The following is a 16128-nucleotide window of genomic DNA, read 5'->3' on the forward strand; positions in this document are numbered from 1 at the left end:
CTTCCTGCTTAGGGAAGGGTTACCCAATAGAGGGCAGAGGGCCATTTGCTGGGTGTTTTTAGAAGGTCCTTCCATTTGGGTGCAGGAATGCTTTGGTTGACTCCTGAGGGCTCTGATAATGAAGTCTGTGACTCTGCCACAATAATCCAGGCTGTATTAGCACAGTGACTCCAGGATCAGAGCGTCAGAGATCTAGTCAGTCAGTCAACAAGCATTTGTTATACTCCTACTATGTGCCCGGAGCTGCACTTACAAAGTCAGAAGACAGTCCCTAGTCCCTGCCTTCCTAGAGCGTACGGTCTTGCCCAAACAAACCATGTTCTTGGCGTAGGGCCTGGCACAAGTAGGCACTAAATAAACATTTATCAAATCAAATTGAACTATGTACAAATCAGACATATACATGGTGAATTGGAAATGAGACAGAGAAAGGGCACCAGCATTGAGAGGAGTAAAGGATTAGCATTAAAGGCTCCTTGTCCAAGGCAGAGCCCGTCCAGCCCAGCACAGCTCCTTCATTTCACATGTGAGGGAAGTGAAGCCCAGGGGGATATTTATCTGTGCACATGTTAACTCATGTCATATTGTGAACTACTGCGCAAACCTTAAATTACTGTAAAAATGCTAGCCATTACTTATTGAGAGAAGGTCGTCTCCTGGAGGGCAGGAGTTTTCTCCATTTTATCTTTGTATCTCCAGGCCTTAGCACAGCGCCTGGCCCAGAAATGCTGCTTATTTGCTTGTTTGATGGAGGTTTGTCTAAAAATAGTCCTCGAAGCCAGAATTGGAAATGACCTAAACAAGAGTAAGCAGACAGACCAGACCATGTGCTGGCGAGCCAGGTGCGTTGGGTGATGCTTTGCCAATACCTTCTTTTTCTTTTCGTTTTTTTCAGAATCGAAATGAAATTAAAAATGGAGCCATTCTGCGGCTGGCGACCTCCCCCGTGAGTTGGTCTGGAGCTTGTCTTGTTCCTGGCTCTTCCCGGACCCACCCTTCCCCCCACCACTCAGGCTGCCATGATGGTCAGGCCGCCAATGGGACACTTTGGAATCATACTGGGTCAGACTTCATGAGATGTCTCTCCTTCCAAAGTTGTCTGTGAGCCAATATCAGCCTCCTCCATCTCAGACAGAGAGCTCATTCCCTTACCAGAACAGAGGAAGTTGGTGGTAGAAATTTGAAATGAATTCTCCATTTTCCTTCTCTTCCTCTCCTGTTTTGAGTTCAGTGACTTCTAAAATAATCCACATTTTACAGGTGGAAGTACAGACACAACTCCAGCGAATGCCAAGGCCTACAACATTCCCGGCCCTGAAGGGCGTCTAGCTGTCGGCTACATGGGCCACCCCTATGTCTTTGACTTCTTTTGTAGGAGATGAGCTAGGGAGGCAGGGCCTCCCGTTGCCCTCCTAGATCTGGAGTCAAAGGTCCCGAGTCCTTTTGGCCCTGGTCAGTAACTCTGCCATAGGGGTGACATCATCCTCTGTGGTGGAGAGGAGGTGGGAAATGGTGGGGAGCATTTGGAGACCCCTCCCAGAATGGCCCATCCCTCCAGGGACTGCCATGGCCTGTTTGGCACTGTATATTCTGACTCCATCACCTGAAAATTACTTCTGGTCTTTATTCGACCTGAGATTCTTGTTACTGGAACCTGTGTCTATGTACTTTGAGAGGCAGCCCAGGACAGTGAGTAGGGCCCTGTGCTTGGAGTCACAAAAACCTGGGTTCAAATCTCACCTCAGAAATTTCCTAGCTCTGTGGCCCTGGACAAGTTAGCTAACCCTGATGTGCTTCAGCTTTGCCTGTAAAATAAGGGGGCGGGTGACCTCAAGGGCCCCTAAGGTCCCCTGAAACCCCACGTCTGCAGTCATTTTGTTTTCTTCCAAACCCATGATTTCCTTAAGGATCCATCTAGTTCTTAGTTCCATGAGGCACCCAAGATTTGCACACAGATTTGCCTCTCGTCTTGCAGCTGGCAACTAGCAGGCCTGGGGTTTGAATCAGGACTCAGGCTTGTTGCTCCCAGGCCTCTTCCTGGACCTGGTCTGCAGATCTCCTTCCTCAGCCTCACCTTACTTAGCATATCCTCTTTTTCTTTCAGTTGGGGAGGACTAAGGTCCTTCTGAGCCCAGTCTGACCAGGGTGATCCTTCACCATTTAATATGTGAGCCCACCCTAAATGACAAGCACAGGCCTTCTTTGAAGGGCTTGGCATCCTCTGAAACCTTCTATCAGTTACAGTGAGAAAAGCAGTGTCTCATAGAGAATGTTGGCCATTGTCAGAGGAATCAGCTGCTGGGGTTTGGAGTTGGACAATAGCTCTGGCAGCTGGCTCTGAGCTGAAAGGGAAATCTAAGCCCTTCCTTTGGCAAATGAGGAAAAGTGAGGCCCACAAGGGGAAGGGACTTATCATACAGGGAGTAGCTATAGCCTGACTCTAAAGCCAGACACTCACCCTCTGAGACTTTCTTTAGGTAATTTTACAGGAACAATATACTTCCCTTTCCTTTTCTCCTTCCTGACTCTCAGGGTTTTCTTTTTTCTCCTGTCCCCACCATAATACTGAATGCCCTCAGGTTGGGGTTGGGGTATAGTAGAAGGAGGGGGCTTATGAGAAATGACAGTGAATTAAGTACCAACAGGAATGGGGCTGCTGTTAGACAATGCCAATCCCCCTCCACCTTCCTGTCAGGAGCCAAGTGGGAATATTTTAAGTGAAGGTTTCCAGGCTTTGCTGGCCCTGTTCTCCAAGGACTCCTTGGAATCTCCCCCAGTTAGTGGGCTTGTGAAGGAGAGGCCCAGAGTACATCAGAGGGCTCTCTGGGAGGGCAAACATTTAGTGAGGTGGCCATGGAAACTTCTTCCTGGATGTATGGCCTGCGTAGGCACTTAGGACCTGGAGGAGGGTGGGGCTGCTGGAAACCCTGGGGCAGCTGGGAGCTCATTAAGCCCATACATTGGGGTTCTAGAGTGTCAGGGAAATTATTGGGTTTTTTGGAACCCAGCCTATCCCCAGGAAAGTTGGAGATTTTATGGGGGCTGATCTCCTAGTTGCCCCTCTGCCCTCACTCTCACTTTGTGGGCCTTGCCAAAAGCATCATTTATTCCCATTACTGAAACCCCTGGGGGTGAAGTACATGCCCCTTTCCGCCCCACCCCCCACATGTCAGCTTCTCCCTTTGTGAGGATTTCTTTGTGTTCCTTTTTGTTCCTGGGGAGGCTCAAAATGCCCAGCAGCTACATGAGAGGATCCAGTCTTCGAGCATGGACGCCAAGTTGGAGGCCCTGAAAGATTTAGCCAGCTACTCCCGGGACATCACTTTTGCCCAGGAGTTTATCAATCTGGACGGCATCTCTCTCCTCACCCAGATGGTGGAAAGTGGAACTGAGTAAGTTGATTTGTCTGGGCTCCTCATTGATTTTATTCTTTCTGGTTTTTAGGCCTTTGTCCAGTGAGTGGCTTGCTGGTAAATGTTTGACAATCAGCTCTTTGGGGGGAGGGATGTATGGATAGCACTTTTAAGTTTAATCTGTGTTTTTAACATTTTCTCTTTCACTTTATTATTCATTACTAACAGTCAACAAAACATTAAACCAAGCCCTGATTTGTGGCAGTTGCCAATTTCTGAGTTATAAATGCTCTCACTGAAAATTTAACAACTGGCTCTCACGAGCTGGTTTTAGCATCCCCCTGCCTGGCAGCCTGTTCAGCACCTGGCCTAACTGGTGGTTTGTGCAGTATGAAGTTTGACTGAAGTCGTTCAAGGTCGTCAGTGGACAGACCCAGACATCTTATCTCCAAGGTCACATAGGAATGGGCATGTGCCAGTCTGAGAAAGCCAGAGAGGCAGAATACAGGAAAGAAAAATCAAGGCCCCCGACTCAGTTCTGATGTGGGATAGTGCCATGTAACAGCACTCCCTCCTTTGCCCGCCCCTGGCCTGACCCCATCAGCACCCTGGGCTGAAGTCACCAGCGGAGACCTCAGCTCAAAAGGCCTATTCCCGACCTTGGTTTTCAGAGTAGCGACTATCACAGACCATTTGTTTAAGTGTGATGTCCCCCAGGGACCCTGCTGGGAGTCTCCAGAGCTGACTCAGCATGAGTGGCCCCCTTTTCTGTTCAGATCAATATCTTCTGTCACTGCCTAGTTTCATTTCCTGAATCAGCAGTCTCTGGAACCCCAAAAGTCTCTCTATCATGGCCTAGTGGAAGGTGCAGGGTGATGGACTTGGCATCAGAAAGAACTGGGTTCAAATCCTACCTTCAGCACGGACTACTTTTTTGCCCACGGGCAAACTTCAACGTTTTGGGGCCTGAGCTTTTTTCTCTGTGCATAACCCTTGGTAGCTTCCAAACAGGATGGTTGTAGGCCTGAATGTGATGGTGTGTACAGGCCCCCTCGGCCATCCCAGAGCACACTGCTCTTATTGCAGCATCTCAAAGAGGCTGGATGACACCTTTCCCAACCAAGGTTCATCCGACCTCTCCTTGAAGACCCCAGTGAGTGGGGGAGCACCCCCCCACCCGCCGCTTCCCACAGGGGCACATGAGCCTCAGGGGTAACGCTGATGGGATTTTCCTGATATCAAGCCCAATTTTACCTCTTTGCTCATAGTTCTGACCCCAGGAACCAAGCATAACAAGGCTCATCCTTTCCACCGATGACAATGCTTGAGTCTTCCCTTTTCTCAGCTAACCATTCTCAGGTCCTTCACTCCAGGCATTTCCCCAACCTGGTTGCCTTCCTTTAAACACTCTAGGTGTTAGGGGCCTTTAAATATAGTTCCCAGGTCATCTTCCTTTTATTTTGGTGCCTTAGAAAAGAATGTTAAAGACAAACCCGCCCTATGGCCCTCTCTTCTTGTGCTCTCCCTGCTTGAACCAGGGCGCTGAAGCCAGGCCGACAAATACCTCCGGGGCATTCCCAAACCATGCTGCCTCCATCTTTCTGCAGCAGATGGGGCCCCTTTCTCCTTATCTGGTCCAGAACTGGGCTGCATAGACTTTCCAAGTCATGCCACTGAACCTGTCCCCTGCCCTCCCAGCTTCGCTCTCAGTGCTGCTTTCCCCGTTAAATGGAAGTTCCTCGCAGTCACAGACTGCCTTCATTGTTTATATTTGTGTCAGCACACTCCTTGGCACTTAGTGAGCATTTCATAATACTTTTTCATATATTCTTCCCTTCATCCGATATTGGGCTATGTGTGATAAACATCTGCAAAGATGACCACCAGAGTTGAGAGTTAGAAACCATTAAGCACCTACTATGTGCCAAAAGCTGTGCTGAGTCCTGGGGACACACAGGAAAACACCAGCTGGTGCCTGCCCCCAGGAAGCTCCCAATCTGATGGGTGAGGCCACACAGGAGAAAGCAGGAGAGAGGTGATCTAAGGAGGCGAGAGTTTCAGAGTGGATTTCCTCTGGCAGAATGATGAGTTTCTAGTGATTATGAAGTCTAGGAAAGCAGCCAGGTGGGAAATGACAGGGCATCCAAAGAACCCTCTCTATATAGTTTCACCATGAATGTCACTGTAGCTTATATGCCTACTCTGAAGCTAGGTGGTGCCATAGTGCATAGAGTGTTGGGCCTGGAGTCAGGAGGACCTAAGTTCAAATCCAGCCTCAGGCACTTCCTAGCTGTGTGACCTTGGGCAAGTCGCTTAACCCTGTTTGCCTCAGTTTCTTCATCCGGAAAGTGAGCTGGAGAACGAATGGCAAACCCCTCCAGTATCTTTGCCAAGAAACTCCAAATGGGGTCATGAAGAGTCAGACAGGACTGAAATGATTGAATGGCAGCATGCTGACCCAGCAGATTATAAAGTAGAAAAATTAATTCAAGACCTTGGTAAGAATCTCCAGATTAAATTAAATCAGTGACTACTCTGATATTCAGTGACTACATTGCAGAGGTGAGCACAGGGAAGGATGGTGAAAAACAGAATTCAGATATAACATATAACAGTTTAAAATATAGAATGTCATTAAACATGTGTGTTAATACATCTTAAATTTGTTTAATTTTAATATAATTATTATAAATTAATTATAAATATATAATGAATATTTGATTATTTTTATTCAATGTACGAAGGCTATGAACTAGATGTTAATGTATCAAAAATATAATAAGAAGCAACAGAAATTGAAGCCATGCAGATTATACAGAAGTCATGTGCATATATTACATCATAAACATTTTCTTCAAGAAAAGAATCAGGTGTTGTGAAGGTAGCAGGCACCAAAGAACATAACAAAAAACAAAATTGGTCTTATTTTAGAGGATCACAAGTCACTGATGTGAGATTCCTTCCTAAATTAGCTCTCTGTGCACAGCCTCGCCACTATCTTGTTAGAACAAAAGTCACAATTCAGAGCTCACGCAGTGTGAAGATCAGCTAAATCAGCTGAAGAAGATTCCAATTTCAGACACCAGCTGAGCTGCTTTCAAGCCACGTGGGAGAAAGGCTGGAATTCTGCTTGGTCCCAGAGGGCAGAAGTAGGAGAGACCCAGCTAAGAGGCTAACCCAAGGGCGTTAAAGGAGGACATTAGAAGGAAGACGACAAAGAGAATAAAATTGGAAAAGATCTGCAAAGACGTTTATAAGAAACGTCTTCACCTTCAAGTTCAGCGGAGTTACCGCCTTAATTAACATAAGAGGTCTGGGTTAGCGTCATTAGAATGCAAGCTTTTTGAGGGCAGAGATTGTGTTTGCTTCCTTTTTTATCTCCAGGGCTTAGCTTAGTGCCTGGCACATAGTAGGTGCTTAATAAATACTTGTTCTTGGATTGATCACTTCATGAAGAAGTGGAAATGGAACTCGAGATGACCAAGATAGGAAAAGCAACTAGTCTATAATAAGTCGATATAGAGAGAGTTAAATAGGGTGTGGATAATGAGGAACTGAAGGCATGTGGAACTAGTTACTCATTCAAGAACTCTGAAATATCAGCATTCAAAAAAAGTTCAGTACACGTGCATTCTGCACGACTTTCTAGGTGTGGAGGAACTATTGTTCATCCTGTGTGTTGGATTTGCCACCAGCATCTTTCCGCTGCCATACGGTAGAAAGCACTGGATTCAGAGGCCAGAAGATCTGGTTTCAAATCCTACCTCTGCCATTTACTGGCTGTGTAACCAAGGCTAAGTCAGTTAGCCCCTCTGAGTCCCAGTCCTCTCACCTGTACAGTAGGGTTAATAATACTTGCAGCTTTGGCCTCACAGGGGTGTTGCAAGGCTTGGGTGAGATAAGATACCTTAAGAGGAGGGCTATAAAAATCCCAGCGGCTGTTACGTCGTCTGCATTTCTACCCTGTCATAGCTTAGAGGTTTCAGACGCCAGCCTGACATTCAGGTAGATTCTCTTGGGATTTCACTGAAGGCTTCCCATCTCCCTGGGACACTGTGTGGGATTAATGAGGTGATGTCAGTATCACACTCCGCAGTCCCTGTGACAGTCAGTGCTATATCGGTGCTCAGGAGTATTTTTAGGCACAGATTTCAGTTACTCATAGAGAAAGAAAAGGAAGGAAGATGTTTCACTGATTCATCGTTAGAAGCAGCATGTGTACCGACTTCCTTCTGCGGGGTTTTGTGCCTTATAAAATCATTTTATCTAAATACAGGGTTTTTTTTAAATCTTCCCTTCTAACAGAAAAATTTAAGCAAAACCTGGCTGACAAAGTGACCGTGCCTGAAAGCGGCAGCATTTCCGTGCCTGCGGACTCCCGCCTTTCTCTTAGCCCAGGCAGGGATGTTTCTTCTGCTTTTCTCTCAGAACAATCGATCACTGCAAAACTGCAGCACCTTAGCCTCCCTTCATTTTTCAGCGCTCAAGCTGTAGATATCGTCCATTGGTTTCAACCTCTTTGTCTGCATCAGTTCCTGCAAATCTTCCCACATTTCTCTGAATTATTTGTTTGCCGGTTCTTACAGCATCCTAATCTTCCCTTACGTTCATCTACCACAGCCATCGCCCAATGAATGGGCAGCCCTTTTATTGCCAGTTCTTTGCTCCCATCTAGAGTGTGACTATGAAAATTTTGGTATCTTTTCTGCCTTTGACCTTGTTGGGGCATATGCCCATTTGTGGGAGTCCAGGGTCAGAGGGTATAAACAGGTTAGTGACTTTTCCTGACTGCTCTTAAATTGTTTTTCCAGATTGGTTGGGCTAGTTCAAATGATTTGTTCCAACTAAAACAAGGAAGAAAAGAGGTTTTCATATGGGCCATTCAAGCCTCTTACAAAAGACAGTAAGAAGTGCTCTTATGTCCTGGGAAACCATTGAAATATAAAGCCACATGAATGGAGGAGCGCTAGTCAAAAGACTGTTAGTTGTAAATACTGGGCAGGATTCCAGCTGTGGCCTTCCCTTTCGGATTCCTCCCTTTAGAAGTCCTGTGAAAAATGTGGGCTGGTTTTGAGGGGATCTGGTGGGAGAGCTTCCCTTGGGCTGAGTTATAATGAAGTTCACTGGCTATTCACCTATTTGCTTGTTTCCTTGATTCATTTATTCATTTGGTCATTTAAACTGATTCACTACCTACTGTGCCAAGCTTGTTCAATAGTTTTCTTGTCTAAGACAAGACTAAAGATACCCCAAAATGGCCCAGTTTGCTGTGGGAGGGAGAGCATTTGAAACTTTATATGAAAGGCAGTTCTCATCCTCATTCCTCTTCACTAGAGACTTTCAGGTGGCAGCTGGACCCTGGGAATGTTGCAGAAGGATTTCTTGTTCTGTCTGAGTTGGCCTGGAGGGTTCCTGAAAGGCTGGGGTTCGAGAAGTGTCTCCCTCTCATGATATACGTTGTTCCATTTGTTCCAGTCAAGGGTCCAGGGTCTTTCCTGAGCCTCCTTAATGCTGGTGCCTTCCCTCTGAGATGATTTCTGTTTATCTTGTGTACATCTCACTTGTTCTCTTCCTCCACTAGATTGTAAGCTCCCTTGGAGTCAGGAACAATTTTTTGCCTCCCTTGGTAACCCCAGTGCATGGCACAGTGCCTGGCTAGCATCAATGTTTGGTGATGTTACTTGACTCGACATAGAATCATAGAGTCAAAGAATTGAGAACAGTCCCCATCTAGTCCAACCTATGCCCCCAAGAAATCTTCACAACCCCAACGAGTGGGTTTCAGGAGGCTGTAAAACCAAAGCCTTAATTTGTGAACAAATTTCGTCTCTCTTTCTGAACTTGTGAGACTCTTTTTCAAAGTTAAATTAGCTATTTTGATGGAGCTACGATTTTTTGAGAGTGGATTCTCCCTTCATTGGTGCAGAGAAACCACAACTAGTCTTTTTAATTTTTAGTCTTTAATCGTAATTAGTCTTTTTTATCTTCTGCGATTTCTGTAAATAGAGGCTTTACGGAATAATACATTGGAGGCCATCCTTCTGTTTTTAAATATTTGGGGTTCAAGTGAAAATGCCCTTGCCCACTTATTGTCTCTCATTGCCTTTGTATGACCAGCCTGCTTCCACTTCCAGGAGCGCACGTCCTTGAGAATGTGTTTTCATCACTTCCTAGCCAGGGTGACATGGTCATCTACGGCAGCCTCCTTGGAACCTCTTTGCATTTCCCATTTCCCTTTTGTGAATGAGCCGTAGAGTGTTGCCAGGAATATATTGGTCTTCCAGAGATGGAATTTAGAGTGGCAACTAGTTGAAGCTCAGTTGAAAACATCAAATGCCATCCAATGGATAAATAAAATAATAATGATTATTAATGATGATGATGACGATGAGAATACAATGTTTATTCATTCATTGAACCCCATTCCCCGCCCCCTTCTCAGCTCTGGGTTGAGCTTACTGTCCATCTGCCGTGTCTGTCCAAATCACAGTTATTGATGGATTCATTCAACAAGCTGCCTGCTCTGCTTCACATCACATTAGGGTCTGGGCAATGTGAATTTTTCATCCACTTTGCTTTTCTGGTGTGGATAGTAAAGCTAAGCTCCTTCCTATTTCTGAGGATTTCACTAATAAAGGTCTGAAATATTCAGAGGCTCCACACAATTAGTACAATGTCATTGTAAATAGGAACTTTGATTTTAATAGGGGGCCCCCCTCATTTTGTTCGGACTCTTGTGTGGCCCTGTGCTATGTGGTGCTTACATCAGCAAACCACAGAACAAAATTATCTCTATGGTTGCCTCGATCACAAAACCATCTACCATTTTCACACGTGTGGGAGACCACTTGTAAGGGAGTCTTCAAGGCTGAATTGTGATATACTGAGGGAAATGCTTCAAAAAAATGAGCAACAATACCTCTCATGTTCTCTCTGCCTCTCAGTCACTGGCGTTGCTAGGACACCCCTCCAGCAGAGAGGCTTCTTTGGTATTGTTTGTGGTCCTCCTGGCTTCATCAGCAATGTTTTGAAGATGATTCGGCTCAGCTGTGACTCATGGCAAGTTCCTTGTAAGCTCCTTTATTCCCTCCTTGGTGAGGGGACGTTGCTCCTAATGAGGCTGTCTTCCAGCACCAGATGTATAAGCCGTGCTCTACCTCCACAATGTTTTGTAAATGATACCGCATCTCTCAGTTGTGTCTGCGCACTAAGGGAGTTCTGGATTTCCTCAATGTGGTTACGGTTTCACATCCACTAAAATTCTCTAAGAAAAGGTATTAGAGTCTGTGTCTGAACGTTTGTTTGGTTCCCATTTTTTGGAGTCTGACTTGTTCGGGCAGTTTGGATGCCATTAACGCTACACAGTGTCTTCTCATCTTCATCCTTTCTTTATTTTAGCACGTATTTTGACCTTTGCTCTAAGTAGCAAAGCCTGACTTGGGCCAAGACAGACGATTCAGAATGGGGAGCCCGCTATTTTCTGTCAATGACGATATGGCGATATGATCAATTTCATCCTCTCTGTCATTTGTTCCTGGTTGGGGTCTCCAGCACCTTTTTTAAAGAAGACAATCAGGCTACACAGGCGAATGAGCAGCTTCTTGGTAGCTTCTAAGGCTTCAGGTCCTTTCTTTCATTGGTTTGGAAAGTTACTTTCTGACCTAGCTCGTTTTCTCCCTGTGCCTCGCCTCCCCCCTCCCCTGCATTGAAGCCCACAAGCATGAAGGGGGATGTGCACTTACTTAACACCTGGCTTTTCTATAGTACCTTAAGCTCTATGAAGTCTGTTATCTCATCGAATTCCCGCCCCAACCTTGGGAGGTCAGCCTCGCTTGCAGGATCTCTCGAGGGTGTTGGTCAAGGTTCTCTCCTCCATCCTCTGCAGCTCACGGTGCACATGATGCAGGTACCCTCCTGAGGCTATATTTTTATATCAGAAATCAAAGTGGACTTTGTTTCCATGAAATTATATTTCTTGTTGCCTTTGAACAGACGATGAAACCAACTCTTCCAGCTTCTTTGTTCGTATCTCTAAGGAGAACTTGAGAGTCGTCCTTCAGTCTAAATACCAACAGCAACAAAAATAATAACCCACATTTCTCTAGACTTCAAGTGTTACAAATTGTTTTCCTTCCAGCAAACCCATTTTATGGAATAGAAATTTGAGGCACAGAGAGGAAGGGTGATGTGGTCACTGTCACATCGCTAGTAAATGTCAGAAGTAGGATTTGGACCCTATGTTCCTTACCCTTCCACTCCCCCATGCTACTTTGAGATCGGTGGTCTGTCAGCTGACTCCTTGTTAGACAAAGGTCACATATCAAAAGGAACAGTTATACTGGTGACTTTAGATTATCTTAAGAAGTTGCTGACTTTTGATGGCTTTTTCCCTCTTATCGAATATCCATTAAAGTGTTGGAGAGGACTGATTTTATGTTTCGTTGATTTTGTGTTTATTTTTTGGTTATGGTGACACACACACACCCCCAAAAAATCTGAGAGCCAGCCTTCTGCCCATAAATCTCTCCATGCTTAGGCTGACTGGCCTTTAGGCAGAGGTTTGTCATTGGCCCTGTGGGCCAACTTAATCTAGTGGACAGCAACCTGGGCTTGAGGAGTACTACATTCAGATCTGGCCTCTGCATCTGAGTAAATCATTTAGTGAATCTTATATCTAGAATGAGGATACTTGGAACCTGTGTTAACCATAGCAAGACATTGTTGGGATGTTCACAAAGGATGTGCTTGGCCCCCACGCTGGGTCCCATCTGCCCCAAATCACACTCATATTAGCAGGTTGAGGAGTGGGGAGGGGAGCTATTACCAAAGTCAAAGGGACTTTGTAGATCTATACTGCAAAGTCTATAGCTTACTAGCCCGCCCGCCCCCCCCCCCATCAAATCTGGCCTCAGACACATACTGGCTGTGTGACCTTGGGCAAGTCTCTTAATCCTGTTTGCCTTAGTTCCTCATCTGTCAAATGAGCTGGATGAGGAAATGGCAAACCCCTCCAGTATCTCTGCCAAGAAAACCCCAAATGGGGTCATGAAGAGTCAGACAGTGACTAAACAGCAAGTGTCACTGTGATGACACATGATGACAGTGTTGGTCAGCGTATCACAAAGCATTTGTTAAGTACCTACTGTGTGTTGGGCACTATGCTAAGCACTGGGGATATAAAGAAAGGCAAAACAGAATCAATCCCTGCCCTCAAGGACCTCACAGTCTAATAGGGGAGACAGCATGCAAATAACTGTATAAACAAGATAGAAACAGGATAAATAGAAGAAAATCTCAGAAGGAAGGCACTGACATTAAGGAGATCGGGAAAGGCTTTTTGCACAATGTAGGCTTTTAGATGGACCTTGAAGGAAGCCAGGAGGAAGAAATGAGGAGGGAGAACATTCCAGGCAGTGGGGCCAGCCAGAGCAAATGCCCAGAGTTGGGAGATGGAGGATCTTTAATGAAGAACAGCCAGGAGGCCAGCCTCACTGGATGAAAGAGTTTGGGGTACACTGAGAGGCAGGGGAAAGTGTCAGAAAACTGGAAAGGTAGGAAAGGGCTCAAAGCCAAGGCATTCATTAAAATTGTGTACTACAAACAGTAAATAAAAGACATAGACCTGGAATGCACCCTCTCCCAAATACACACAACATCAGTAGGAAGAGTGGATACAAACTTTGAATGTACTGGTAGTGAATCATGCATGATTTTGAGCACATTTGGCCCAAGGGCACTTATACCCCCGATACTGCAGGGCCTCAGTAGGCTTTCTCTTCTTGTAACATCCTCTGGGTTATGTCTGTGCTGTGCAGTTTGTTCAGCCTGGCTCTTTAGGTCTGCTTCCCTCTCCAGCTCTATTCTCAACAGCCTAGGCTTCTCTGATTGTGAATCTGTAGCTGGCTCTCTTTTCTGCTGCTGGTGGGTCACATGCCTCAGAGGTGCCTCTGCTGACTTAGTCTCTTTCTGTGCTTCCTTATGGATACAATGTCTCCTATTGGGGCAGCAACTCAGTTGCAAGATTCCATGGCCATTGTGGGGAAGGTGAGGAGAAAAACATCTCTTCTCCCTCTTGCCCTCTGGTAGCAATAGAGGGATACTGCTGCATAAAACTAGTCCCTGACCTGTCTTTCAGGTCTAAGAAACACACTTTTTATGGGCCACCAAGGATGTGGTCATTCTTTTGCCAGCTGATGACAAACTACCTGTCTAATTCCATCAACAAGAATTGATTCATACTTTGTAAAGTGATAATTGGATGTAGACACATCTTTGGACTTTGCTTCACACCTGTATTAGTACTTTATTTCCTGTGATTTCATCAGTTGGAGAGGAGGGGACCAGAATTGGTTGATCCTGGGCCAAGTTCCCTTACCCCCGGTGATGTATGTAAAGTGATTTGAAAACCTCAAAGAATTCTCTATATATGAGTTGTTATTTTTATTAGAGTCCTCCAAGCTTCTGCTCAGCTGGTAGGTAGGCTTGAGGTTACTTCCACACCACAGTGTGGCCACACAAAAGGAATTTAGTGGAATTCATGGTGACTATTATTGAGACAGATGTGTGGAAGAAACACCTGGCAATGGGGGAAAATATTACTGGCCAGAGATCAATTGCTGTCATTGAGTCATCTCAGTCATGTCTGACTCTCCATGACCCCGTCTGGAGTTTTCTTGGCAAAGGCACTGGAGTGGTTTGCCACGTCCTTCTCCAGCTCATTTGACAGATGACGAAACTGAGGCAAATAGGATTATGTGACCTGCCCCGGGTCGCACAGCTAGGAAGTGTCTGAGGTCAGATTTGAACTCAGGAAGATGAGTCTTTCTGACTCCAGGTCCCACACTTTATGCACTATAGCGCCCCCTAGTAGCCTCTTTCTCAAAAATGGCCGCAGTGAAAAGAAATTTTGTTGGAGGTAAACGAAGATACTTGGTTAGCCTCAATGGCCTCTTCTCAATCCATTATATAATACAACTTGTCTTGTAGATGAATATTTGCACTATGCGTATAATATACCATATAGCCCACCCTGGCTATAGCATCCCTTAGCACTAGGGGAAAAGTGACACAGGGTGGAATCCCCCCCCAGGTTCTGGCTCTGCCTCAGCTTCTTTCTGTGGTCAGTCCTCCCTTCTCTGCCTCCTTTTCCTCATCTGTAAGGGGAAGAGGCTGGATGGGAGCAGAGCTTCCTAACCTGGAGTTCATGGACCCATGAAGATAGATTTTAGAGGGTCTATGAACTTACATGGGAGGAAAAAGAATTACATATTTATGAAATTTAAATTATTTTAAGCACTTTGCAGAGAAGTGTCCACAGTGTCCATTCATGAAATACCAGAGGGGTGCAGGACAAGCAAAGGATTAAGGGCCCCCGGAGTAGAGGAACTCTAAGAACACGTTAGGAAACCCTGTGATGCTCTGAGCCTCTGATCCAAGAATGAAGGGCAGGGAGAGTCCATTCTCCATCCAACCTGGGCAATGGAATAGGAAAATTCTGTTATTAGGGAATGAGTAAGTCACAGCATCCACCCTGGGAAGACGTATTATCAGCAGAGGGAAAAACAAAGTCTATTAATTTATAAAGTCCCTGACTTGGTTTTGTTCATGCCTGTGCTCTGCCTGCTTCTGGCGCTTTCTCTTTATGTGTTTCTCTATCTCTCTGTCTCTTTTTGTCTCTGCCTTGCTCTTTAACACTCTCTCTCTCTCTCTCTCTCTCTCTCTCTCTCTCTCTCTCTCTCTCTCTCTCTCTCTTTCCCTCCCTCTCCCTCTCTCTCACTTATTTATGAGCATTTTTTTCCAACATTTATCTTCCATGAGATGAGCCCTGGGCTTGAGGCATCCCATGGCAGGTGCCGTTTGCACATGTTAGCTGGTTTCCTTGGGTGCTGTTAATAACAGGACAATTGAAGGATGCATCTTGGAGGAAGTCATAATGTAATTAGGCTTTTCCTGCTCTCTGAGTCACTCTGGGGACATTTGACAGACACCATTTACAAAGGCTGTGAGCACTCGTGGCCCATTACCAGAATCGTTCAGAATGAGAGGTTGGTGGGCTTTCGGTCTAGATAAGGGGCTGCTTGGTCAAACTCATTAGCCTTTTGTTGGAGGCTGAGGAAGCCACAACAGCCTGATAAACGCCACATCTGGGGGCCACCTGCTCCACTCCAGGCTCCATGCAGCCACGCCCCACTGGCCAGGACAGATTGCAGAAGGTTCTGAATCCTTCCCCAGGAAGGGCTGTTCTGGGAATGTGGCATCTCCATGGGGTCCTCATTAGCTGCCAGAAAAGTGCAGCAAAGCTCTAATGAACTCCAGGCCACTTCATGGCTTGTAAGGCTATGGTGCCATTATTACCCAGAAGCACTCTGTCAGCAAGGTGACCAGGTCCCTGCTGGACAGTGAGCAGCATCGCTCCTCTGGGAGCTTGACCCACCCTGTGTGTGACCTTGCCTGTTCCCTCTACACAGAATTTGAGGATGACCCTCATGAGAGGCGGGCAGCAAGACCCTTTGCAATAGGTCAAGGGAACCAAGCACACTGGGGTGAGCTTGACCAAGTCTGTCTTAGCTGGGAGGCAGGCCATTCAACTCACTTCAATTTACTCCGGTTCAATTCAATAAGCATTTCTCAAGTGTCTACCATGAATGAATGAATGAAAATACATTTATTAAGAAGTTACTATGTGCCTATCCCTGTGCCAAGCACTGAGGATACTGATAGAACAAGCAGGCAGTGACTTTCTCTATAACTGGGGTAAATAACAAATAAAAGAAAG

General features: G+C 45.8%; 1 protein-coding gene across 3 annotated transcripts in view; it reads left to right on the forward strand.

The window, feature by feature from the left end:
• The window catches only part of ELMO1 (engulfment and cell motility 1), a 405316-nt gene that overhangs the window by 120539 nt on the left and 268649 nt on the right, over nt 1–16128 (forward strand). For all 3 annotated transcript variants that reach the window (XM_036738189.1, XM_036738190.1, XM_036738191.1), the window contains 2 exons: nt 896–946; nt 3223–3392. In XM_036738189.1, coding sequence (XP_036594084.1) covers nt 896–946; nt 3223–3392 — 221 coding nt within the window. The remainder of the gene's footprint in view (nt 1–895; nt 947–3222; nt 3393–16128) is intronic.

Source organism: Trichosurus vulpecula, chromosome 9, assembly GCF_011100635.1.
Source record: "Trichosurus vulpecula isolate mTriVul1 chromosome 9, mTriVul1.pri, whole genome shotgun sequence".
Taxonomy (NCBI): domain Eukaryota; kingdom Metazoa; phylum Chordata; class Mammalia; order Diprotodontia; family Phalangeridae; genus Trichosurus; species Trichosurus vulpecula.